The 26,165-nt window shown below is 47.8% G+C and overlaps 1 protein-coding gene across 1 annotated transcript in view; it reads right to left on the bottom strand.

Annotated features, from left to right (window-relative positions):
• Nucleotides 1-4,431: 4,431 nt before the first annotated feature.
• LOC139266703 (equilibrative nucleobase transporter 1-like) overlaps nucleotides 4,432-26,165 on the bottom strand; it is a 60,140-nt gene continuing 38,406 nt past the window's right edge. The window contains exons 8-12 of the mRNA XM_070884291.1: nucleotides 25,963-26,124; nucleotides 23,591-23,740; nucleotides 10,412-10,604; nucleotides 5,320-5,443; nucleotides 4,432-4,602 (exon numbers count right to left, since the gene is read on the bottom strand). Of these exons, the coding sequence (XP_070740392.1) occupies nucleotides 4,432-4,602; nucleotides 5,320-5,443; nucleotides 10,412-10,604; nucleotides 23,591-23,740; nucleotides 25,963-26,124 (800 nt within the window). The remainder of the gene's footprint in view (nucleotides 4,603-5,319; nucleotides 5,444-10,411; nucleotides 10,605-23,590; nucleotides 23,741-25,962; nucleotides 26,125-26,165) is intronic.

Below are 26,165 nucleotides of genomic sequence, written 5' to 3'. Positions count from 1 at the left end.
GAGATGGCGTGTATTGCCGATCCCCTTTCCATTGTCCTTGTTGCGAGCCCACCCTAGAGCCTGTTGCTGCCTGGGCGGTTTCAAAATGCCCTTGCCTGCCTGTGGGGTCCCGAGCCGCATTCACCATGTTAACTCCCTGGTCCGTCGCCACTATTTGGACCAGGGCTGCGCGCGTAAATTAGCTTGGTCTCCTCTTCCCCTGCCATAAAGGTATGAGCTATCAGCACCGCCCCTTCTAAAGTCAAGTCCTTAGTCTTTATGAGCTTCCTGAAAATGTCGGCATGATTAATGCCCTTGATGAAAAAGTCCCTTAACATCTCCCACCTGCAGGTATCGGAGAACTTACAGAGACTGGCCAAGCGCCACAGTTCCGCCACGAAGTCCGAGATGTTTTGACCCTCCTGACGCCGGTGAGAGTAGAACCGGTGTCGGGCCATGTGTACACTACTCGCTGGCTTGAGATGCACACTGATCAGCTGGCTGAGCTCTTCAAAGGACTTGTCCGCCGGCTTTTGGGGTGCGAGCAGGTCTTCCATCAACGCATAGGTCTGTGGTCTGCAGCTGGTCAGTAGATGCGCCCTCCGCTTGTCAGCCGCTGTCTCTTCCAGCCAGTCCTTTGTGACAAAGCTCTGCTGGAGTCTTTCCATGAAGTCGTCCCAGTCCTCATCCACACAGTAACATTCCTCTGTGCCACCGGTGGCCATCCACGTGGTTCGGTGAATCCCGTTTTACATCACCAAATGTAGTGTCCTTGCACCTTAATACAAACTCACACGAGGCATAGATATATCAGACACAGTCACTCTGTGACCTTCACCTTTATTGCCAGGACCAAGAAGTGCTGACCCTGGGTGGGACCTCCCCTTTTATTCCTGGAAACCCAGGTGAGGAGTGTCTCCCGTAAGTTCACCCCCTGTGGTCAGGGTGTGCATTTCTAGGGTACAGGTACAGTGTACATGAGTTACAGTTACATGACTATATCATTGCAAGATGGTTAAATACATGACAGTGGACGTAAAAGATCCCGTGGAAGAGTGGAGTTCTCCCTGGTGTCCTGGGCCCAATATTTATTCCTCAATCAACATCATAAAAACACACAGATTATCTGGTCAGTGATCATATTACTGTTTGTGGGAGCTTGCTGTGCACAATTTGGCTGCAGTTTTTCCCTACATTACAATTGTTGGATAATTCCTTCCTTATCCTTCAAACACATTTGCACAGGTAGCGACAGTAATATGATTGATAATTCACTTCACTTATTACCAACCAACACTGCTCTTAAACACTCAAACCAACCAAACATTAATCTTAAGCACACTAGCCATTATTTTGACTTGTTGTGAGTTGCTTGTCCTCTACAGGGAGCCGTACACTCTGCACATTGCGTTCAGGTATTCTTCATAAAGAACACTGTTGCTTCTGTGGGCCCCACGCTGCCATCCTTAAAAAGGAAATGCATTTCACAGATAACTGGTGTGACACTTCTTCCTTCAGCAGTGCCCTTTCTGGCATCTTTAAAAGGGAAATGTACTCCTGCAAAACACTGTGGTGTCATTGCAGGCACCACTTCCGGCACCCTTAAAAGGGAAATTCTTTAATGGGAACAGTACAAAACCTCTAACAATTGTGGAGACCTTGATCATGCAGCGTAAAAGATATAATGAAGCTGGCAAGTAAGTAAGGAGGCGAAGGGAAGGAGAGAGGGGGAGGGGAGAATGAGAGGGGGATGGTGGAGAAAAGATAGGTGGGGAAAAGGAGAGCAGAGGGAGAGAGGAAAAGGGAGAAGGAGAGGGGAAAGGGTAGAAGGATAGAAGGGGAGAAGGAGAGAGAGGAAAGAACAAGCAGAGCAGAAGGAGAGAGGGGGAAGGAGAATTAGAGAGGATATTGAAGGAGAGTGAGGAGGGAGGAGAGAGGGAAGGGGAGAGAGGCAAAGGAAGGAGAGAGGAGGGCAGAAGTAGAAGAGGGGAAGGAGAGGGGAACAGAGAAGTAGAGAGATGAGGGAAGATGGAGGGGAGAAGAAAAGAAGAGGGGGAAGGGGAGTAGGAGAGAGAGAGAGAGAGGAGATAAGAACATAAGAAATAAGAGCAGGAATAGGCCATACAGCCCCACGAGCATGCTCCACCATTCAATAAAATCATGGCTGATCTCATGGACTCAGGTCCACTTTCCTGAGCGCTCCCCATAATCTCTTATTCCCTTATCGGTTAAGAACTGTCTATCTTTGTCTTAAATTTATTCAATGACCCAGCTTCCACAGCTCTCTGAGGCAGCGAATTCCATAGATTTACAACCCTCTGAGAGAAGAAATTCCTCCTCATCTCAGTTTTAAATGGGCGGTCCCTTATTCTAAGATTATGCCCCCTAGCTCTAGTCTCCTTTAACAGTGGAAACATCCTCTTTGCATCCACCTTGTCAAGCCCCCTCATAATCTTATACATTTCGATAAGATCACCTCTCATTCTTCTGAATTCCAATGAGTAGAAGCCCAAACTACTCAACCTTTACTCATAAGTCATCCTCATCCCCAGAATCAATCGAGTGAACCTTCTCTGAACTGCCTCCAAAGCAAGTATATCCTTTCTTAAATATAGAAACCAAAACTGCACGCAGTATTCCAGGTGTGACCTCACCAATACCCTGTATAACTGTAGCAAGACTTCCCTGCTTTTATACTCCATCTCCTTTGCAATAAAAGCCAAGATTCCATTGGCCTTCCTGATCACTTGCTGTACCGGCATACCAACCTTATGTGTTTCATGCACAAGTACCTCCAGGTCCTGCTGTACTGCAGCACTTTGCAATTTTTCTCCATTCAAATAATAACTTGCTCTTCGTTTTTTTTCTGCCAAAGTGCATAACCTCACACTTTCCAACATTATACTCCATCTGACAAATTTTTGCCCACTCACTTAGCCTGTCTATGTCCTTTTGCAGGTTTTTTGTATCCTCCTCACACATTGCTTTTCCTCTCATCTTTGTCTCATCAGCAAACTTGGCTACGTTACACTCAGTCCCTTGGAAGGAGAGAGAGAGAGAGAGAGAGAGAGGGAAGGAATGGGAAAGAAAAAGAGGAGGGATGAAGGGGAGAGGGGAGGGAATGAGAGCAGGAGAGGAGGGGAGAAGGAGAGAGGAGGGGAGAAGGAGAGAGGAGGGGAGAAGGAGAGAGGAGAGGGGAGGGGAGAAGGAGAGAGGGAAGGGGAGAAGGAGAGGGGAGGGGAGAAGGAGGAAGGAGAGAGGAGGGGAGAAGGAGAGAGGAGAGAGGAGAGAGGGAAGGAGAGAGGAGGGGAGAAGGAGAGGGGAGGGGAGAAGGAGAGGGGAGGGAAGAAGGAGAGAGGGGAGGGGAGAAGGAGAGAGGAGGGGAGAAGGAGAAAGGAGGGGAGAAGGAGAGAGGGGAGGGGAGGAGGAGAGGGGAGGGGAGAAGGAGAGAGGAGGGGAGAAGGAGAGAGGAGGGGAGAAGGAGAGAGGAGGGAGGGGAGGGGAGAAGGAGAGAGGAGGGGAGAAGGAGACAGGCGGGGAGAAGGAGAGAGGGGAGGGGAGAAGGAGAGAGGGGAGGGGAGAAGGAGAGAGGGGAGGGGAGGAGGGGAGAAGAGGATTATTTGCATTGGATAATCTCTGATAAAAACAAAATATTTGCTTATACAGAATTAACATTGTCCATAATCTGTCTCTGACCCGGTCTTCTGAAGAAAAGATCTCATTCTCCGGGATCCCGGGAAACAGCACTGTTTCCAATTGATCTTTTTTGTAAATGATTTGTTTGGGAATTGCTTGAAACCAAACTTCACCCCTGCTCACCCTCACCCCTCTCAACCTACACCCTCCCAACCCACACCTCAAAACCTCAACATCCCCCAACCCCACCCCCTATCCTACACCCCCAAACCACACTCCAACACCCCCAAACCATACTCCAACATCCCCACCCCCCATCCTAAACCCCCCCAAACCACACTCCAACACCCCCCAAACCACACTCCAACACCCCCACCCCCCATCCTACACCCCAACACCTCCCAACCTCAACTCCCCCATCTTACACCCTCAAAACCCATACCCCAACACCCCCCAACTCCCCCATCCTAACCCCCCCAAACCCACACCCCAACATCCCACACACCAACATCCCACACACCTCCACCCCCCACCCTACACCCCCCAAACCCACAACTCAACACCCCACACACCCCCCGCCCCCAACCTACACCACCTCAAACCCACACCTCAACACCCCACATCCTCCTAACACTGACCCCCCCCAACCTGCACCCTTCCAAACCCACTCCAACTCCTCACACCCTCCCAACTTGACCCCCCCATTCCCCAACCTACACCCCCGCAAACTCACACCCCAACCCCCCACATCCCCTCCAACACCAACCCCCACTTGACACCATCCCCGACACCTCCCACCCCAAGCAGATGTCCAGCTCAGATATCGTTTCCCGACACAGGTTGATCGTCCGTCTCTCCCAAGCCTGGCACTTTGACTCGGTAGTGCTTCACTGTGCCTCTCTGCTGGGTTTCCCGTCGGCAGTGCAGGTAAACATTGATGGGATGGACATATGTCAAGGTTACCAGGACGATTAATCCGATGTTCAACTGCGTCAAGAGGGACAAAAAAAGGCAAACAGAGAGTTTGTGTTCAGGCAACAACAATCTCAAACCCTTATCATAGAATCATAGAATAGTACAGCACAGAAGGTGGCCATTCGGCCCATCGAGTCTGTGCCAGCTCTTTCGAAGAGCAATCCAGTTAGTCCCACTCCCAGCTCTTACCCCATATCCCTGCAATTTTTTCTCATTTTAAGTATTTATCCAATTCCCTTTTGAAAGTTACTTTTGAATCTGTATCCACCACCCTACCAGGCAGTGCATTCCAAATCCTAACCACTTGTGGAAACAAATGTTTGCTCAGACGCCTCTGGTTCTTTTAGCAATCTGTCCCTCCGGTCCCTTCAGCCACTGGAAACAGTTCCTCTTTATTTACTCTATGTAAACCCTTCAGGTTTTTCAACACTTCTTCAAATCTCCTCTTAGCCTTCTCTGCTCTCAGGAGAAAAACCCCAGCTTTTCCAGATTCTCCAAAATCTCTTCTGCATTCCCCAAGGCCTTCAGGTCTTTCCTAACGTGTGGTGCCCAGAATTGGACGCAGTACTTCAGCTGGGGCCGAACTCGTGTTTTATAAAGGTTTAGCATAACTTCCTGACTTTTGTACTCTATGCCTGTATTTATAAAGACTACTGTCTCTCTCTATCTCACTGTACCCGTGACTGTCTGGCACAGATCACAGGGAGACCCGGACCTCCCAATACTCACATACAAGGGGTCACCGTGCAAGGGTCCCTTGACCAGAATGAAGCAAGGGTACTGGAGCAGATTTACAATTCCCGCAAGAGCCAGTAGCAGTCCATAGACCTTCCCAAAGTGGCGGGGAGGGAACCTGCAGGGAACAAGCAGAGAGAGAGGAGGAGGTTCAGAGAATTACATCGGGTCGACAGCACAGAAATAGACCATTTGACCGAACTGGTCCATGCCGGCGTTTATACTCCATTCGAGTCTCCTCCCATCCCTCTTCATCTCACCCCGTCAACCTATCCCTCTATTCCTTTCTCCTTCATGTGTTTATCTAGCTTCCCCTTAAATGCATCTCTGCTATTTGGTAGCGAGTTCCACACAGCTTGCTTGTGTGTAAATTGGTTGCCGCGTTTCCTACATTGCACCAGTGACTGCACTCCATAGAAACATAGAAACATAGAAATTAGGTGCAGGAGCAGGCCATTCGGCCATTCGAGCCTGCTCCGCCATTCAATAAGATCATGGCTGATCATTCAACCTCAGTTTCCTTTTCCTGCTTTCTCTCCAGATCCCTTGATCCCTTTGGCTGTAAGGGCCATATCTAACTCCCTTTTGAATATATCTAATGAACTGGCCTCAACAACTTTCTGTGGTAGATAATTGCACAGGTTAACCACTCTCTGAGGGTCCCAGATTTACCTGTGTGTGTGTGTGTGTGTGGGGAGTCTGAATGGACTCCTGGTCTCAGGGTTCCAGATTTACCTGTGTGTGTATGTGTGGGGAGTCTGAATGAACTCCTGGTCTCAGGGTCCCAGATTTACCTGTGTGTGTGTGTGTGTGGGGGGAGTCTGAATGGACTCCTGGTCTCAGAATACCAGATCTAACAATGAGTATGGGAGTCTGAATGAACTCCTGGGCCCTGAAATTTGGCACCTTAGCGCCGGCAGTTAAGGCCGGTTTGGGTAAGTGGGAAAAAATGGCGGCCGCCTCGCTTCCATCCACTTCCGGCGCGACCCACACTGGTCGCCATCTTGGTGCGAGCGATAACACGGGCGGGACGAGCGTGTGTAGGCCGTGTGCAGAGTCGGCAGATCGTGACGTCAGTCAGCGTGCAATGCTGATTTGATGCATGACCTGCCATTTTTGACATCGCCATCTCAAACAACGACTTCTCCGAAACACGCACAGCTGGACATGTGATCAGCTGCACGATGGACCCCACCAGCGCTATTTAAAGGGAAACATTCAACTTGCATTTGTATAGCGCCTTTCACGACCACTGGACGTCTCAAAGCGCTTTACAGACAATGAAGTACTTTTGAAGTGTAGTCACTGTGGTCAGTTGATTATTTCTCTTGTACTGGCTCTTGCAGTGTTCATATCAATACTGGCTTGTTGGAAAACATTTATAACATTGTTAAAGTATGCAGGGAGTGTTGCTGGACATGGGAAGGCATTGGTTGGAACTGGAAGGCCTCTGAATACACCACTTGCTGCCAGTCAAGGGGGCTCTACCTGTAGTCCCCCTCACACTGCAGCATAACAGGGAGATGGAGCAGTGGCAGCAAAGACAAGCTGCCCACAGTGGGAGGTGGAGGAGGGGGAGAAGGGCTGTCAGCAGAGGCCTTACCCACCAAGGGTCTTCAGGTAAACACTTCTCATCCCTACACCTAAACCAGGAGCAGTGTGTTGGGAGGCTCCATGTCACCAAGGATGTAGTCACAGATTTCTGCCCCCTCCTACACCCAGACCTGCAGCCTGAGATCGGGGCGACGACATTGCTGCCAGTGGCCCTCAAGGTGACTTGGCCCTGAATTTTGCCCCAACTGATTCTTCTGGGCTGGAACAGATGTCAGCGCTAACATCTCACAGTTTGCTATCCATTGCTACATCTACTAGGTCACAGAGGCTCTGAACTCCAGTAGAAGGGACTTCACTGTCTTCTCATATAGAAATATAGAAACATAGAAAATAGGTGCAGGAGTAGGTCATTCGGCCCTTCGAGCCTGCACCACTATTCAATAAGATCATGGCTGATCATGCAACTTCAATTCCCCATTCCTGCTTTCTCTCCATACCCATTCATCCCTTTAGCCGTAATAGCCACATCTAACTCCATTTTGAATATATCGAACGAACTGGACACAACAACTTCCTGTGGTAGAGAATTCCACAGGTTCACAACTCTCTGAGTGAAGAAGTTTCTCCTCATCTCAGTCCTAAATGGCTCATCCCTTATCCTTAGACTGTGACCCCTGGTTCTGGACTTCCCCAACATTGGGAACATTCTTCCTGCATCTAACCTGTCCAATCCCATCAGAATTTTATATATTTCGATGAGATCCTCTCTCATTCTTCTACATTCCAGTGAATATAAGCCTAGTCGATCCAGTCTATCTTTATAGGTCAGTCCTGCCATCCCGGGAATCAATCTGGTGAACCTTTGCTGCACTCCCTCAATAGCAAGAATGTCCTTCCTCAGATTAGGGGACCAAAACTGCACACAATACTCAAGGTGTGGTCTCACCAAGGCCCTGTACAATTGCAGTAAGACCTCCCTGCTCCTATACTAAAATCCTCTCGTTATGAAGGTCAGCATGCCATTTGCCTTCTTTACTGCCTGCTGTACCTGTATTGCCTACTTTCAATGACTGATGTATCATGACACCCAGGTCTCGTTGCACCGCCCCTTTTATTAATCTGTCACCATTCCGATAATAATCTGCCTTCCTGTTTTTGCAACCAAAGTGGATAACCTCACACTTATCTACATTATACTGCATCTGCCATGCATTTGCCCATTCACCTAACCTGTCCAAGTCCCCCTGCAGGCTCCTAGCATCCTCCTCGTACCTCACACTGCCACCCAGCTTAGTGTCATCTGCAAACTTGGAGATATTACATTCAATTCCTTTGTCTAAATCATGAATGTATATTGTAAATAGCTGGAGTCCCAGCACTGAATCCTGTGACACCCCAGTAGACACTGCCTGCCATTCTGAAAAGGACCCGTTTATTCCCACTCTTTGCTTCCTGTCTGCCAACCAGTTCTCTATCCACGTCAATACGTTGACCCCAATATCATGTGCCTTAATTTTGTACACTAATCTCTTGTGTGGGACCTTGTCAAAATCTTTTTGAAAGTCCAAATACACCACATCAACTGCGTGAGGCATGTCAATGCTGAGATGTCCCATCACTGCAAAGGCTACCACTCTCTCAATGTACAGTTGGTGTGCGACCATGCCAAACACATCGAGATGGTGAATGCCCGCTATCCTGGCAGCACTGATGATGTCTTCATCCAGTGCCAGTCCGCTGTACCAGGAATCTTCCAGCCACCATGTCGAACCCGAGGATGGCTGTTAGGCAACAAGGGCTATCCGCTCGAACCCCGGTTGATGAATCCCTTCCTCAATCCCACTACTCGTGGCCAGCAATCATATAATGACAGCCATGCTGCCACGAGGAACTTAATCGAGCAGACCTTTGGGGAGCTCAAGCAATGGTTCCGCTTCCTTGACTGCTCCAGTACTCATCGGAGCGGGTGTCCCAACTCGTGGTGGTCTGCTGCATCCTCCAAAACTTGGCCATCATGAGGGCACAGCCCTTTCCACCACGGGTTCTGTGACAACCTCAGGAGGAAGAGGAAGATAAAAAGGGAAATGGGAGGAGTCAGCCTGCAAATCTCTCTTCTGGCTGGGCTGACCGTGAGCACATAATCAGATTCCATTTCCCTGGATTGAAACCCCAGATCCCCGTTGAGCAACACTTCCCCACCTTACCATCCCTCTGTCACGGAACATCACAGCGTCCTCTTGGGCTAAATACCAAAATGAAAATCACCAGAAAAAAAATTCCTGTCATATTTTATGATTAATTCCAATTTACATTAAATGTCAACTAATGACCCTTGTGCATTCCCTTAGTTTCTGTATTTTGTCCTTTGCCTGTCCTAGTGCTCCTACACAGTGCTGCCCCAGTGGCTGCAGCATGGCTGCTGGAAGGATGCTGACTTTCCATGGGGGACACGGCAGATTGTCTTGGAGGATGGCACTAACAATTAGTGCCTCGGCACTTTTCCCCATGCAGATCGTGACATCAATGAGTGTGCAACGCTCGCTGAGCGCCCGATCTGCAAACTTCAGTAGCACCCCCCGCCTTACCGCCTCGCACCGACAGCGACAGCGAGCGGAGGCGTAAACCAGTCAGCTGGTGGCTGGCGGGGCGCTACTTAAAGGGATGTGCTTCCGTTCTAAAGGTCAGTTATGCGGCAAGTGAGCGCGTGATGTATCTGCAGACAGATAAATGCTGCTTAGTCCCCAGAGTGTTGTGGGCCATCAAAGGACTTTGTACTTCAGCATATCGCCATTCTGTTGGCATTGGACAGGTTAGATGCAGGAAGAATGTTCCTGATGTTGGCGAAGTCCAGAACCAGGGGTCACAGTCTAAGGATAAGGGGTAAGTCATTTCGAACCAAGATGAGGAGAAACTTCTTCACTCAGTGAATTGTGAACCTGTGGAATTCTCTACCACAGAAAGTTGTTGAGGCCAGTTCATAAATATATTGAAAAGGGAGTTAGATGTGGCACTTACGTCTAAAGGGATCAAGGGGTATGGAGAGAAAGCAGGAATGAAGTCGCATGATCAGCCATGATCATATTGAATGATGGTGTAGGCTCGAAGGGCCGAATGGCCTATTCCTGCGCCAATTTTCTATGTTTCTATGCTTCTGCACTCCCTGATTCATTGAGGGCTGGTGTGCAGACTCTAGTCGCCCTCTCTTCTAATGGCTGGAAGGTGCCTTCACCAATGCTCACTCCCAATTACACCACACCTCATTTTCGTTATCGCTTGAAGCCTAACGCCACTCACCTATGAAATTAGCGCCTGATTTAGCGCTCCCCTGCATTCTTTCAGTGCAGAGACTCAATTTCGCGGGTGTGGAGATTGATTAGCGCCTGGCGCTAAACTTACAACTTTTCTAAAGTTGACGCTCCAGCCGGGGCGCTAATGAATTTCTAGCTCCCTGTCTCACAATCCCAGATGTAACGGTACGCACTTTGGCCCCCGAATGGGGTCTCCCTTCCCTGGATATCATGGGCTGACTTACGTGATGGCGGTGAATGCAGTGTGACTTCCGTACAGGAATGAACTGTTGACCACCTGCAGGATGAAGGTCAGATACTGGACCTTCAGCACAGGGATAGCGGCACTGATAGAGAACAGGATGCTTTGCGTGACTGTGATAGTGAGCGAGAGCACCGCTGACTTCATGTCAGCCAATCTCTGCGAGACGGTGGAATCTGAGGGGGGACGAGAAAGAGAAAATAAAACACTTAATCTGGGCTCAGCACATCCCCGAATCCCCCTCATACCCCAACCATCCCAGAGAGAGGGAGGGGCTCCCTCATATCACCCGCTGTACCCCAACTGTCCCAGAGAGAGGGGCTCCCCCATACCACCCGCTGTACCCCAACTGACCCAGAGAGAGGGGCTCCCCCCAAATACCCTGTACCCCAACTGTCCCAGATAGAGCGACTCCCCAATATCATCCACTGTACGTTAACTGTCCCAGAGAGAGGGGCTCCCCCAAATCCCCAGTACCCAAACTGTCCCAGAGAGAGAGAAGCCCCCGCAAATCTCCTGTACCCCAACAGTCCCAGAGAGAGAGACTCCTCCAAATCACCCATACCCAAATTGTCCCAGACAGAGGCTCCTCCCAAATTCCCCATACCCCAACTGTCTCAAAGAGAGAGGCTCCCCGCAAATCCCCCGTACCCCAACTGTCACAGAGAGAGAGAGGCTCCTCCAAATCCGCCATACCCCAACTGTCCCAGAGAGAGGCTCCCCCCAAATCCCCCGTATCCCAACTGTCACAGAGAGAGAGAGGCTCCTCCAAATCCGCCATACCCCAACTGTCCCAGAGAGAGGCTCCCACCAAATCCCCCGTACCCCAACTGTCCCAGAGATAGAGACAGGCTCCCCCAAATCCCCCGTACCCCAACTGTCCCAGAGAGAGGGGCTCCCCCAAATCCCCTGTATCCAAATTATCGCAGAGATAGAGAGGCTCCCTCAAATCCCCTGTACCACAACTGTCCCAGAGAGAGAGGCTCCCCCCAAATACCCCGTACCCCAACTGTCCCAGATAGAGCGACTCCCCAATATCATCCACTGTACGTTAACTATCCCAGAGAGAGGGGCTCCCCCAAATCCCCAGTATCTAAACTGTCCCAGAGAGAGAGAAGCCCCCGCAAATCTCCTGTACTCCAACAGTCCCAGAGAGAGAGACTCCTCCAAATCCCCCATACCCAAATTGTCCCAGACAGAGGCTCCTCCCAAATTCCCCATACCCCAACTGTCACAGAGAGAGGCTCCCCCCAAATCCCCCGTACCCCAACTGTCCCAGAGATAGAGACAGGCTCCCCCAAATCCCCCATATCCCAACTGTCCCAGCGAGAGAGGGGCTCCCCCAAATCCCCCATAGCCCAACCATCCGAGAGATAGTTCGGCAGAGGGATGGGAACCTGAGAACAAATTCAATAGCGAAGGATGTAAAGCTGAAATTTGAAAGCAAGAATGCAGAAAGCGAATCTGTAAGACAGAGGAAACACGGGTTAGTAAGTAGCAATCAAGCAGGTCTTTCCATGTTAGCTGGTCTAAACTTTAATGCAAGGAGTATAGCGAATAGGGCAGATAAGCTGAGAGCACAGGTAGACACTTGTGAGTATGACATTATAGCCATTACAGAGACATGGCTGAAGGAGGGGCAGGTTTGGCAGCTCAATATTCCTGGTTACAGGATTTTTAGAGAGGTCAGAGAGGGGGGTAAAATAGGGGTGGGGTCACAGTATTGATTAAAGAAACTATTCCAGCTGTGAGGAGGGATGATGTGTTCGAGGGATCATCAAATGAGGCCATATGGGTTGAACTGAAAAATATAAACGGGGCAATCACACTGGGCATGTATTTTAGACTACCAAACAGTGGGAGGGAGATAGAAGAGCAAATATGTAGGCAGATTTCTGTAAAGTCTAAAAACCATAGGGCAGAAATAATAGGATATTTCAACTATCCAAAATTGATTGGGACAAATATAGTGTGATGTGTATAGAGGGTGTGGAATTACTAAAATGCATTCAAAAGAACTTTTTTAGTCAGTATGTAACAAGCCCAACACGGGAGGGGGCGGTTCTGGATTTAGTTTTGGGGAATGAAGCTGGGCAGGTGGAAGGGGTATTAATGGGAGAGCACTTGGGTGCCAGTAGCCATAATTCAGTCAGATTCATGGTAGTTATGGATAATGACAAGGATAGACCAGGAATAAAAGTCCACATTTGAGGAAAAGCTAACTTTGCTAAGTTGATAGATGAATTGGCCACAGTGGCCTGGAAACAGCTACTTGAAGGTAAATCCATGTCAGAAAAGTGGGAGGCATTCAAGGAGGAGATCCGGAAAGCTCAGGCCAAACATGTGCCATTAAAGAAAAAGGGTGGGTGTAACAATTCTAGAGCCCTCAGGATGTCTAGGGACTTACAGGGGAGGATAAGGAAAAAAAGGGAAGATTAAATACTATAGAATCTCAGGAGGAATGTAGAAAGTTCAGAGGTAAATTGAAAAATGATATTATGAATTCTAAGAGAGAGCATGAAAAATTCTTGGCAAGTAAAATCAAGGAAAAGCCAAAGATGTTCTATAAATATATTGAGCAAGAGGATAACTAAAGAAAGGGTCGGGCCTATTAGAGACAATGGGCCCAAATTTCCCCAGCTGCCTAGAGCGGCGTAGTTAGCCATGGTACGCCGACTTTGTGGGACAAAAAACACGGCGAAAATTTACATTTTAATTTGGCCGCTCCTTCATCGTTCTGGTCCAGTGGCGTGGCGCTGCAGAGCCTGCGGCGGGGGGGGGGGGGGGGGGGGGGCGGAGCTTCTACCGTGCATACTCAGCGCAGCCGGCATGGGGGCGGGGCTTGGGCCAGCATCTCTTCACGTGCCAACAGGGAGACGCATGTCCGTTTCAGCGTGCGCGCATGCGCAATGGAGCAGGAAGCTGGGCAATCGGCCAATTAAAGGGACAGCGTGCTCAGTGCCTCAGCATCATTGGCAATGGACCATATATAAAGGTAAGGTGTGAATAGTGATTTTTGGGTGGCTGAGGGAGTGGAAAGGACTGCTGCATAGGTGGAAGAAAGGTGAGAACTGTGATTTTTCAAGTGTAAGTCCAATACACCAATGACGTAAGAGTGTGCAACAAGAACAAAGAATTTCCTCCATGAGGAAGTGGAGAAACTAGTCACTGTCATTGAGGACAAATGGCTGGAGCTGGATATCAGTAAGAGTGGTCTCACAAAAGTTCCACCCAAAGAAATGAGAAGACGATGGAACCTAGTTGCAGAAGAATACTCCGCAGGAGTGAATACCGCAAGATCTGAAAGCCAGTGCAAAAAGAAATGGCAGGACGTTGGTCAAGTAGTGAGTGTAAGTAATATCTTCACCTTTAAATGTAATTGCAATTGTAAACGTGACCATCTGTATATGTCCCACCATCAAAAGTGCACCATGTGTGAAATGTTGTATTTTCATCTTTGCAGAAGAAATTGGCCCACAACAAAAGGAAAAGACTTAGAACAGGAGGAGGACCGTCAAATCTGCACCAACTATCACCCCTGGAACAAAGGGTAGCAGCCCTGCTGAGTCGCACCTGCAGAAAAAGTATCAGCTGTGCACAAGCTGGACCCACACGCGAGGGTGAGGGTGAGTCATTAAAATCATTGTCACCCTTCAAATCAACCTGCTGACTGGCCTGATACGCATAAGACTATTCATGCCACCCATCCTGCCCCCTCCTGTGTTGCTCAGCATTTGACTGTTCTGTTGTATTTTACAGAAGAAGAAGACAATCCTGAACATCCTGAGGATCCACCAGAAGATCCAGATGTGTGCTCTCCAGACCAAGGCAGGTGGGGGGAGGAGCGGTCCATGGAAATGTGTTCACGGGAGAATGCTGATCGTGATATGGATCAGTCCATAGTACAGGGCAGCACACTGCCAGAAACCTCCATGAGCTCCACGGCGACATTCCATGGTTTCACACCTTCCGAGGTTGCGGGTCCCAGTGGCGGTGGTGAAATACATGTTGGAACACCCAGTGCTCCACCGTCCCAGCCTGCGCCTCACACTGGAGTGGTGTCACTAGGCAGACCCATGGCGAGGAGAAGGAGAAGCCGACCAGTCTCTCCTGAGATCTAGCCTTCATCAGAAGTTAATCAGGTTATGTCATTGGGTAAGTAGACCAATGTTCTTACAAGATCACTCGTGGCGACCGTCAGTGGGGTGTGTGATGAGGTAGCGATACTGTCAGGAGAAATATCAGCACTGAGACGGAAACTGAGGGCAGGCATTTCAGAGGGTGTGCAAACGATGGCAGATGTCATGAGGGAACTAGCTGCTACAATAAGGGCACAAAGGCCAGATACTCAAATGCCACTCCCATTTCAATTCACGCACCAGCCACCGGTGAGACACAAGTCGGGCCTCCAATCCCCCCCACCACCATCACCGACCCTATGAGGAAGTGCACTTTCCCCGAGATGTGGGTGAGGGATGGGTGCAGCCTTTCTTTGCTGTTATTGCTATTGTTGCTGTTGTTGTTGAAGTGCATTGTAAACTTTCCAATAAAATATATTTTGCATTAAGACTGAATCATGTTCCATTATCACCACACAACATTTAGGAACAACTGTAAAAGAAAAACAAACCCTCACCTCTACAGTCATGTGTGCCTGCCGCCCCTCGCCCCAGCTGAAGGGCTAGCCGAAGCGTTCTGCAGTCAGCAAGGCAGGACTGCTCTATTTTCAGTAACTGATTTGTCTTTCCTTTATTTTTGATGATGTTGTGAAGAGGTTGTGCTGAAGATATCGTGATGTTGTGCTGATGCTGTGAAGGTATTTGGTGCTTTAGAATCCTCTAACTCACCTGCCCCCACCCCCCCCCCCACGCCCTCACCCCCATCTCGAGCTACCTGTGCTGATTTCTTATATGGACGTAAGGTTTTCTGTGCCTACAAAAGTGGCCACATACACTGGCCTAAGTTAGTTTGGAGTAACTCTTAGCTGGCCAAATTTGCTTCTATGGCCAAAAGAGGTGGAAGTAGCTGATAACGCCCCCTTTTGGAGAAAAAAAACTAAACTAATAAAAAACCTAACTAACTGACTTACACTGGAGCAGGTTAAATGGGGAAATTTGCGATTTTTATGTTACTTCAAAAAAAACTACTTGCACCAAAAAAAGCGGGGCATCTCCTGGGGAAATTTGAGCCTCATGAAGGTAATCTGTGTGTGGAGGTGAAAGATGTTGGTATGGTTCTTAATAAATACTTTGTGTCTGTTTTCACAAAGGAAAGGGGCAATGCCGATACTGCTATCGAGGAGGAGTGTGAAATTCTGGCTGAATTAAACATTGTGAGAGAGAAGGTATTAAGGGGTTTAGCAGCTTTGAAAGTGGATAAATCCCCAGGCCTGGATGAAACGCATCCCAGGCTGTTGAGCGAAGCAAAAGAGGAAATAGCAGAGTCCTTGACCATCATTTTCCAATCCTCTTTGGATTCAGGCATGGTGCCGGAGGACTGCTAATATGGTACCCTTGTTTAAGAAGGGAGAAAGGGATAGGCCGGATAATTACAGGCCTGTTAGCCTAACCTCAGTGGTGGGAAAATTATTGGAAAGAATCCTGAAGGACAGATTAAATCTACACTTAGAAAGGCAAGGATTACTCAGGGACAGTCAGCATGGATTTGTTAAGGGAAGATCGTGTTTGACTAATCTGTTTGAATTTTTTGAGGAGGTAACCAGGAAGGTCGATGAGGGTAGTGCGTATGACATAGTGTATAAGGACTTTAGTAAAGCTTTTGATAAGGTTCCACACGGCAGACTGGTCACAAAGGTAAAATCACATGGGATCCAGGGCAAAGTGGCAAGTTGGATCCAAAATTGGCTTAAAGGTTGGAAGCAAATGGTTGATGGATCTTTTTGTGATTGGAAGGATGTTTCCAGTGGAGTTCCGCAGGGCTCAGTACTGGGTCCCTTGCTTTTTGTGGTACACATTAATGATCTAGATTTGAATATACGATTAAGAAGTTTGCAGATGACAAAAAAATTGGCTGTGTGGTTGATACTAAAGAGGAAAGTCATGGACTGCAGGAGGATATCAATCTATTGGTCGGATGAGCAGAACAGTGGAAAATGGAATTTAATTTAGAAAAGTGTGAGATAATGCACTTGGGGAGGGCTAATAATGAAAGGGCATACACATTAATCGGAAGGCCATTTAGAAATGTAAATGAACATAGGCACTTAGAGTGCTTGTCCACAGATCCCTGAAAGTAGCAGGCCAGGTGGATAAGGTCGTTAAAAAGGCATACGGAATGCTTGTCTTTCGCTGCCGAGGCATAGAATACAGGAGCAGGGAGGTTATGCTTAAATTGTATAATACCCTGGTTAGGCCACAGCTGGAGTACTGTGTGCAGTTCTGGTCGCTGTATTATAGGAAGGACCTGATTGTAACGGGAGATGGTGCAGAAGAGATTTACAAGGATGCTGCGTGAAATGGAGAAACTTAGCTATGAGGACAGATTGGATAGGTTGGGTTTCTTCTCATTGGAACAGAGGAGGCTGAGAGAAGACCTCATTGAGGTGTATGACACTTTGAGGGGCCTGGATATAGTGGATAGCAAGGGCCTCTTTCCCTTGGTGGAAGTGTTAATTACAAGGAGCATAGGTTTAAGGTGGTTGGTGAAAGGTTGAGAGGGGATTTGAGGGGAAGCTTCTTCACGGAGTGGATTGTGGAGGTCTGGAACTCACTACCTGGAAAGATTGTAGAGGCAGAAACCCTCACCAGATTTAAAAGATGCTTGGATGGGCACTTGAGGTGGAGGTTATGGACCTAGAGCTGGTAAGTGGGATTAGACTGGATAACCTCTGTTGGCTGGCGCAGATACGATGGTAAGTACTTCAGGGAATTGAATACAGCCAGAATGATCTCCTGGACTAGTTTCGATCACCTGGATGGGTCGGAGAGCAATTTTCCCAGATTTTCTTTCCCCAATTGGCCTGGGTTTTTAATCTGTTTTTTTACCTCTCCCAGGAGATCGCATGCCTCCAGGTGGGGTGGAGTGAAAAATGTTATGACGCATGGAATATTGCAGTTTTGTGGGGCGGGCTGGTTGGGCCGGATGCTATTTACCTTTCGCCATTGATTATTGTTCATAGGTTTATATATAACCTTCAGGGCTGATGACCGAGGGCCGTGTGGCTCTTTGTCGGCCGGCGCGGACACGGTGAGCCGAGATGGCTTCCTTCTGCGCTGCAAATTACTATGTTTCTATGTTTCTACATCATTGAATGATGAGATTAATAATGAATTAAGTACATTTAAAATTAAAAAAGAGGCTATATTTGTGATATATTCAGAGAGCACAGCACACACAGCTCCTAACATGGAGGCAGCTCTCTCGGAAGTCCCCGGAAACTGCCGAGTTCTGTTTAATGATTAACTATGCACTTGCAGTACACAATACGTCCACATCCACAGTGTGGAGCTACAAACATTACAAGCTTACAGATATTATACTTCTCCCTCCTAAATGAAGAAGCCATCACAACAACCATCATACATAACTTTCATGTTTATACATAACACAGGATATAAACTTATTTTTTTTCCATATTTACAAATTTAACTTCACCACTTGTTTTCTGTTTCGAAGAGGATACCTTCACTTTCAAACAAAACATTCCAAACATGGTGTCGAATCTAAACTCATTCGAGGCTCATCCTGAGGAACATTTTCCCCCACGGAATGTCCTTGATTTTCATTTGAACTCACTCTAACTTCAGGCTCTTTGTTTTCCTGACTCGGACTCAGATTTTCATTCTGATTCTCTTCTGGATTTGTTTCCAGTACATTGAATTTAGGATTTGCTACTGGTGTATCAAAACTGTCTGATGAGTCAGAAATAATTGAATCATTCCCACCTTCAACTCCTTCCATGTCTGTAGGTAAATATGATCAATATGAACAAACCAAACCTGTCCATTATCAAACATCTTTATCAAATATGTGCAAGGACCACATATCTTCACCACTCTTCCTGGTAACCTCTTTAACCATTTATGGTGATGGTTCTTCACTCTCCCCTTCTGCCTTAATTTCACAATTCTCTCTTTTACTCTACCTTTATCATGATTCTCTTTCTGTCTTAATTGTGTCTCTTCTACGGACTGTGCCAAATTTGGCTTTAACAACGAGAATCTGGTTCGTGGCTGTCATTTGAGAAACAACTCTGCTGGTGTTCTACCAGTAGTTGTATGAGGAGTATTTCGATATGTAATCAAACCATTAGCCAATTTATGATCCAATGACAACTGTTGTTTCCTTGGATTAGGATCTAACATTTGTTTTATGAGGGCACGTGTTATAATTTGTACATTGCGTGCTGTTGCACCATTCAAAGCAGGATGGTATGGTGGAACCTTGGTATGTTTCACACCATTTTTGTTCGTGAATTGTGCAAATTCTTCTGAACGAAATTGTGGTCCATTATCCGAAACAATTTCTTCAGGGAGGCCAAATGCAGAAAATAATTTTCGCAAAATGTACTTGTTGTTATTTTCCACATTGGAAACACCTCAACCCACTTCGAATGGCTATAATTCACAATGAACAATTGTCCTTCTAACTCAGAAAAATCAATATGTAGCGTTTGCCACACCCTGGGAGGCCATTTCCATAGCTGTAATGGTACTGGTGGTGGTTGCTTGCTTACCGATTGACATGTTGTACACTGCCTCACGATGTACTCTATACCTTTATCAAGACCTGGCCACCATAAATAACTGCGTGCAAAAATCTTGGTCAAGCACATTCCGAGGTGCTGGTCATGGAGGTCTCCTAATAATTTGGAACTGAATTTATTTGGTATAACCACTCTTGCACCCCACATGATACAATCTTTATCGACTGATAATTCATTCCTACGAATGAAGAATGGATGTGTATCTTTGGCTGTTACCTGGTTTGGCCATCCATTTGCAATATACTCATACACCTTTGACATCACTGGGTCACGTTTGGTTGCTCTACCAATCTCTTCAGCTGTGACTGGCAGTTCATCAATGTATGAAAAATAAAACACTTCTTCCCTATCGGGTGTAACTTGTGATGGGGAAGACAATCTAGACATTGCATCAGCATTACTGTGATCAACTGATCGTCTGTATTCAATATCATATGTATATGCTGACAAAGTCAAAGCCCATCTCTGCATTCGGGCTGCAGCTAAGGTTGGAACTGGGGACTTTGGATGGAGGATTGCTGTTAGGGGATTATGGTCCGTAACGATGGTAAGCTTACGACCATTCAAGTATTTGTGAAACTTCTTGACCCCAAAAATTAATGCCAAAGCTTCACTTTCAATTTGCGCATAATTACTCTCATTGGCACTGAGAGTGCGTGAAGCAAAAGCAATTGGTCTCTCCTCCCCACTACTTAATACATGAGAGATTATTGCCCCAAATCCATACGGAGAGGCATCACATGCTAGCTTAATCTCCTCAGATATGTCATAGTGAACTAACATGGTGCTCTCTACGAATTTGCTTTTACACTTCTTGAATGCTGTATTGCATTCTTTTGGCCACTTCCAATGGGCCTGTTTTTTCAAAAGTAGCCAAATTTGGTATGAACTTCCCATAATAGTTCCAAAGACACAAGAATGAACGAAGTTCAGTGACATTCCTGGGAGTGTATTCATTTCTAATTGCATCCAATTTTTCCATGGTTGGATGTAAACCATCTTTGTCTACTCTGTACCCTAAGTACTCCACTGAGTTTTTAAATAACTCACACTTACGAGCAGACACTCGTACTCTGTGCTTCTCTAGCCATTTGAGGACTTCATTCAATATGTTATTATGAATTTGCCTATTTGGTGCTTAAATTAGTATGTCATCCAAATAACATACTACCCCTTCAATACCTTGAAAAATCTGGTTCATCACACCTTGGAATATGGCAGGGCCAGAAGACACTCCAAACGGTAGCCTATTGAATTGATATAGGCCTAGATGAGTATTTATAGTCAAACATGAATTGGACTCCTCATCTAGTTCAAGCTGTAAGTAGGCATTCGTAAGATCCAGTTTTGAGAAGATTTAACCACCTGTCAGTGTTGTGAACAAATCTTCTATATTCGGCAATGTATTGGGGACATTACCCTCTAGAACCTGGTTTATGGTTTCTTTATAATCACCACACAATCTTACCTTGCCATCGGACTTAGGTACAACAACAATGGGTGTAGCCGAATTACATCGATCTATCTTACAAATAATGTTCTCAGTCTCTAGTTTTTTGATTTCTTGCTCAACTTTCTCCTTGAGTGCTTATGTTATGGAACGTGGCTTGTAGTAAACCGATCTAGCGTCCTTCTGTACCCTGACACGCGACTTGAAACTTTGGATCGGACTGCTCATTTCGCAGAACACCTTCGGATACTGCTTGATAACCTCTTCCGTTGATGAAAATCTCGCTTCCACACAGAAAATCTTCCCCCAATCCAGCTTCAGTGAGCTCAACCAATTTCTTCCTCGTAAGGCAGACTTGTCTCCTTTCACTACTATTAGAGGCAAGTTCTGAAATTGATCTTTATATTTCACCGGTATGGTGATACGACCTACCACAGGAATTTTCTCTCCCGAGTAACCTTGCAGCTCTATCTTGGATTTCTCCAGTTGGAAATCACGCAATTTGTCGCGGTACAGTGACTCCGGTACAACACTCACGGATGCACCCGTGTCAATTTCCATTGGTATCTTGAATCCCGCAACAGCTATGTGGATTTTGATGCTTTCTGAATCGCTGTCCATTAACCTCGTGCTCCTGATGACGTGTAACTCTAACATCTCCTCATCCTGTTGCTGTTCTTCCATGCTGTGTAGTCTCTTTGGATTTCTACTCATAGCTTTGAACGCTGGACTCATAGCTTTAAAAGCTGGTTTACCCTTCAGTCGGCGTGCCTTCGCAAGATGCCCAGTCTTCCTGCAGAAGAAACACTCTGCCTTCATGTATGGGCAACTTTGAGCAATGTGTTATCCCAAGCACCTATCGCATGACTTCGACGCTCTGGTAGAATTTCCAGTTTCTGAGACTTTCGGCCATGCCCGTCTTTTACTTTGAACCTGCAGGTGATTTACCTCAGTTGACTGACAACCGTAATCATTATTTAATTCTCAGGAATATTGTTCGGCCATGCTCTCAAAAGTCAAGTCATCTGTTGTCAATAACTTCCTTCTGATCGCATCATTTTTCACCCCACAAACAAAACGATCCCATAATGCTCGGTTTTGAAAGTGTCCAAAATTACAGTGCATCGATAGCTTTTTTAATGCTATGATGTAATCACCGATACTTTCATCAGCCTTTTGACTCCGAATCCCAAAACGATAGCTTTCAGCAATTTCTAACGGTTTGGGGTTATAGTGCTGCTCCAGCTTCATTAAAATCTCTTTAAGCATTGTGTCTTTTGGCTCGTTAAGCACAAGCAGATTTACAAGGGTTTCGTATAATGCTGGACCTGCCTTGGATAAGAAGATCGCCCTCTTACGTTCCAACACAGCCTGGTTCTGGACTGCATTGTCTGGAACTTCGATTATGTTATTTGCAGTGAAATACATTTCTAGCTGATCCACGTACGCTTTAAAATGTTTCCGGTCGTGTCTATACTCACACAAAGATCCCAATACACCTGCCATTTTAATCTTTAGCTGTTCACACCATGTGCTGTATTTTACCTCGGATTTTGTAGCTTTTTTCCAAAGACAGAAACTTCCAAAGTCTCTCTGTCGGCTGGCTGAATCCTTCATTAAGGAAAATTAAGCATTAAATCATCCGAAAAATCCCATCTCAGTTGCCAAATGTGATATATTCACAGAGCACAACACACACAGCTCCTAACATGGAGGCAGCTCTCTCGGAAGACCCCGGAAACTGCTTAATGATTAACTATGCACTTGCAGTACACAACACGTCCACATCCACAGTGTGGAGCTACAAACATTACAAGCTTACAGACATTACAATATTAAAAAATAAAAAGTAAAAAAACATACCCAAGACAGTTTTAAAGCTAATCGGCGTTTTACAATTAAAAAAAACGAAAGAATCTTTAACTCACCTTTCTTTGCAGAGTACTCACCGACCGGGCTGAAAAAGCAGCTTTCTGTGGTCAGTTCCCTCAGCGATCTGGATGGGCTTCCATTGAGGCCAAACTTAGGCCCGGGCACTTCGCTCGGCGGTGCACACAGGTTTTGATCCCAGCGGTCATGTCGCGATCTGGGCGGTCCCATTCAAAAGGTAAGTGGCAAACTTTCGCCGGGCGGTTTCTCTCATAAAAAACGCCCAAAAAATACGGCGAAAGTCTCCCCCTTAAAGTTTCTATAGAGAGGCTCCCCAAATCCCCCGTACCCCTACTATCCCAGAGAGAGAGGCTCCCCCAAATCCCCGTACCCCAACTGTCCCAGAGATAGAGACTCCCCCAAATCCCCCGTACCCCAATCATCCTAGAGATAGAGAGGCTCCCTCCAAATCCCCCATACCCCAACCATCCCAGAGAGAGAGAGAGGCTCCCCCAAATCCCCCTACCCCAACTGTCCCAGAGAGAGAGGCTCCCCCAAATCCCCCGTACCCCAACTGTTCCAGAGGTAGAGTGGCTGCCCCCAAATCGCCCGTACCCCAACTGTCCCAGAGATAGAGAGACTCCCCCACATCTCCCGTACCCAAACTGTCCCAGAGAGCGAGAGACTCCCCCAAATCCCCCGTACCCCAACTGTTCCAGTAATAGAGAGGCTCTCCCAAATCGCCCGTACCCAAACTGTCCCAGAGAGCGAGAGACTCCCCCAAATCCCCATACCCCAACTGTCCGAAAGACAGAGTCACAGGAGCCCTTCATCTCCAATTGTCTGGGGCTGAATTTGATCCCTGGCCCCAGAGATCAGAGGTTTGTGTACCTGGGACAGGTGTGTGTTCACAGCTGGATTACCTGAGACTGGGATCGACTGTGTGTTCACAGCTGGATTACCTGAGACTGGGATCGACTGTGTGTTCACAGCTGGATTACCTGAGACTGGGATCGACTGTGTGTTCACAGCTGGATTACCTGAGACTGGGATCGACTGTGTGTTCACAGCTGGATTACCTGAGACTGGGATCGACTGTGTGTTCACAGCTGGATTACCTGAGACTGGGATCGACTGTGTGTTCACAGCTGAGACATTATCAGAAGGTTGGGCTCTGCCTTTGTGCCGGTCCATGATTAGCCCATTCCAGGGGGCGCAGAAAATACCACACAATCGTGTGAAGGCAAACGCGTTTGTAAACCTGCTGACTGAAGAGAGAGAGAGAGAGGGACAGAGAGAGAGAGACATAGAGAAAGAGATAGAGATAGAGAGAGAGAGGCACATGGAAAAAGAGAGAGAAAGAGACAGAGAGAGAGAGAGAAATACAGAGAACAGAATCAGAAAGAGAGAGATAAAGTGACAGAGACAAGGACAGAGAGTGAAACATAGAGACAGAGAAAGAGAGAGAGCGATAGGCAGAGAGTGGCAGAGACAGAAAAAGATATAGCGAGAGACAGAGTTACAGAGACTAAGGCAGAGAGAGAAACATAGAGAGAACAGAGACAGAACGAGACAGAGAGTGTAACAGAGACAAGGACAGAGAGAGAGGCAGAGAGAGACAGAGAGAGATACAGAGGGAGACAGAGACAGACAGAGAGACACAGAGAGACAGAGACAAAGACGGAGACCAGAGACAGACAAAGACATAGAGAGAGACAGAGAGAGAGAGAGGCAGGGAGTCAGTGAGAGAGAGGCAGGGAGAGAGTGAGAGAGGTAAAGAGGGAGAAACAGACAGAGGCAGATAGTTAGAATCAAACAACATTTTGCTGCTTTTTGGCTCAATATTTTGTGATTTTTTTCCTGAGGTGTAGTTTGGGATGAGTCCCACACATGAGGGAGTGGGATTTAGAATGGTGAAGCCCAATCCTGCTCTCCCACAGATAGACACACAACTTGGGATGTGAGTTTTAGTGTTGATTGGGATACAAGTCTCGGTGCGGATTGGGATACAAGGTGCGGATTGGGATTCGAGTCTCAATGCGGAGTGGACTACGAGGTGCGGATTGGGATACAAGTCACGGTATGCATTGGGATTCGAGTCTCAGTGTGCATTGGGATTCGAGTCTCGATGCGGATTGGGATACGAGGTGTGGATTGGAATACAAGGTGTGGATTGGGATACGAGGTGCGGATTGGAATACAAGGTGTGGATTGGGATATGACATGCAGATTGGGATACGAGAGGAAAATCGACAGACAAGGAGACACCCAATGACATCACAGAGGTTGGAGCCCACGTGATGACATCAAAGAGGTTGGCGCCCACGCGATGACATCACAGAGATTGGCGCCCACACGATGACATCACAGGGGTTGGTGCCCATGCGATGACATCATGGGTTGGAGCCCACGCGATGACATCACAAAGGTTGACGTCCATGCAATGACATCACAGGGATTGGCGCACACACGATGATATCACAGGGGTTGTGTAGGCCTCTCCAGCTCTGTGTGTGTGGGGCTCAGTACCACACAGGCTGTGAGATTAGCTAACTGAGCACAGGTCGGGGATGGAGCCTGGGCCTTTACTGCTCTGTGCCTCAGAGAGGGAGAGAGAGAAGAGAGAGCGAGAGACAGGTGACCCTGCTCCTCACACCCCATCTGCTCCCTGGACACCTCACCTCACTGAGATGTGATCGGGCTGGGAGTGAACAAAGGCTCATTCATCAACTTCTCTCCCCTTTCCCTCTCTCTCTCCCGACTCGTTCTCCCCACCTCTCCCCAATCTCCACTCCCTCATTCTCTCTTCCCCCATTTAACTCTCCCTCCGCTCTCCCTCTTCCCCTCCCTCGCCACTCACCCTCTGTCTCTCCCTCGTCCCTTTCTCTCTCTCCTCTCTCCTTTCCCTCTCCCTTCCTCTCTCTCCCCCTCTCATTGCTCTCTCATCCATCTCCTCTCTCCCTCCTTCTCTCTCCCTCCCTTCCATCTCCCGCTCGACCTCCAGATTTCTCTCCTCCTCCATCTCTCTCTCTCTCTGCCCTCCCTCCATCTCCCCTCTCTCTCCCCTACCTCTCTCTCCCCTCTCTCTCTCCCATTCCCTTACTCCCTCTCTCTGTCCCTCCCCCTCTCCCCTCTCTCCACCCTCCCTGTCTCCACCTCTCTCTCTCTCTCCCACTCTGTCCCTCCCTCACTCTTCCCCCTCTCTCTCTCTCTCTCCTCCTCTGTCTCCCCTCTCTTTCTATCCTCCTCTCCCCTCTCTCCCTGTCTCTCCCCGCACTCTCCCCCATGACTATCCCCCTCACCCCTCCCCCTCTCTCCCTCTATCACTCTTCACCTTGTTCCCCTTCTTTACTCTCCCCCCCCTCACTCCCCCTCACTCTCTCTCTCTCCCCCTCTCTCTCTCTCCCCCTTTCTCCCTCACCATCTCTCTCCCTCTCCCCTTCTACCCCTCTCCCCTCTCTATAATCAGCGAGTGACCTCTACCCCTTACCTTGTCTGGAGTCACCGCTGGCGAGCAGGCTGAGCATGGGGTTCAGGGTGCCGATGAACAGGTTGAGTCGGAGCTGCATGATGGAGAGCCAAAGCATGTGAGTGAGGAAGAGCTTGGAGAAGATGCAGCTCCTGAAGGAGGGAATCTCCTCCTCATTCCCTTCTGCCTCCGAGTTTGTAGTGGGAGGGGAGGAGAAACAAAGA

Source organism: Pristiophorus japonicus, chromosome 7 (assembly GCF_044704955.1).
Source record: "Pristiophorus japonicus isolate sPriJap1 chromosome 7, sPriJap1.hap1, whole genome shotgun sequence".
NCBI lineage: Eukaryota > Metazoa > Chordata > Chondrichthyes > Pristiophoridae > Pristiophorus > Pristiophorus japonicus.
Note: the sequence above shows the minus strand (reverse complement) of the source record. Positions and strands in the feature narration are given on the sequence as shown.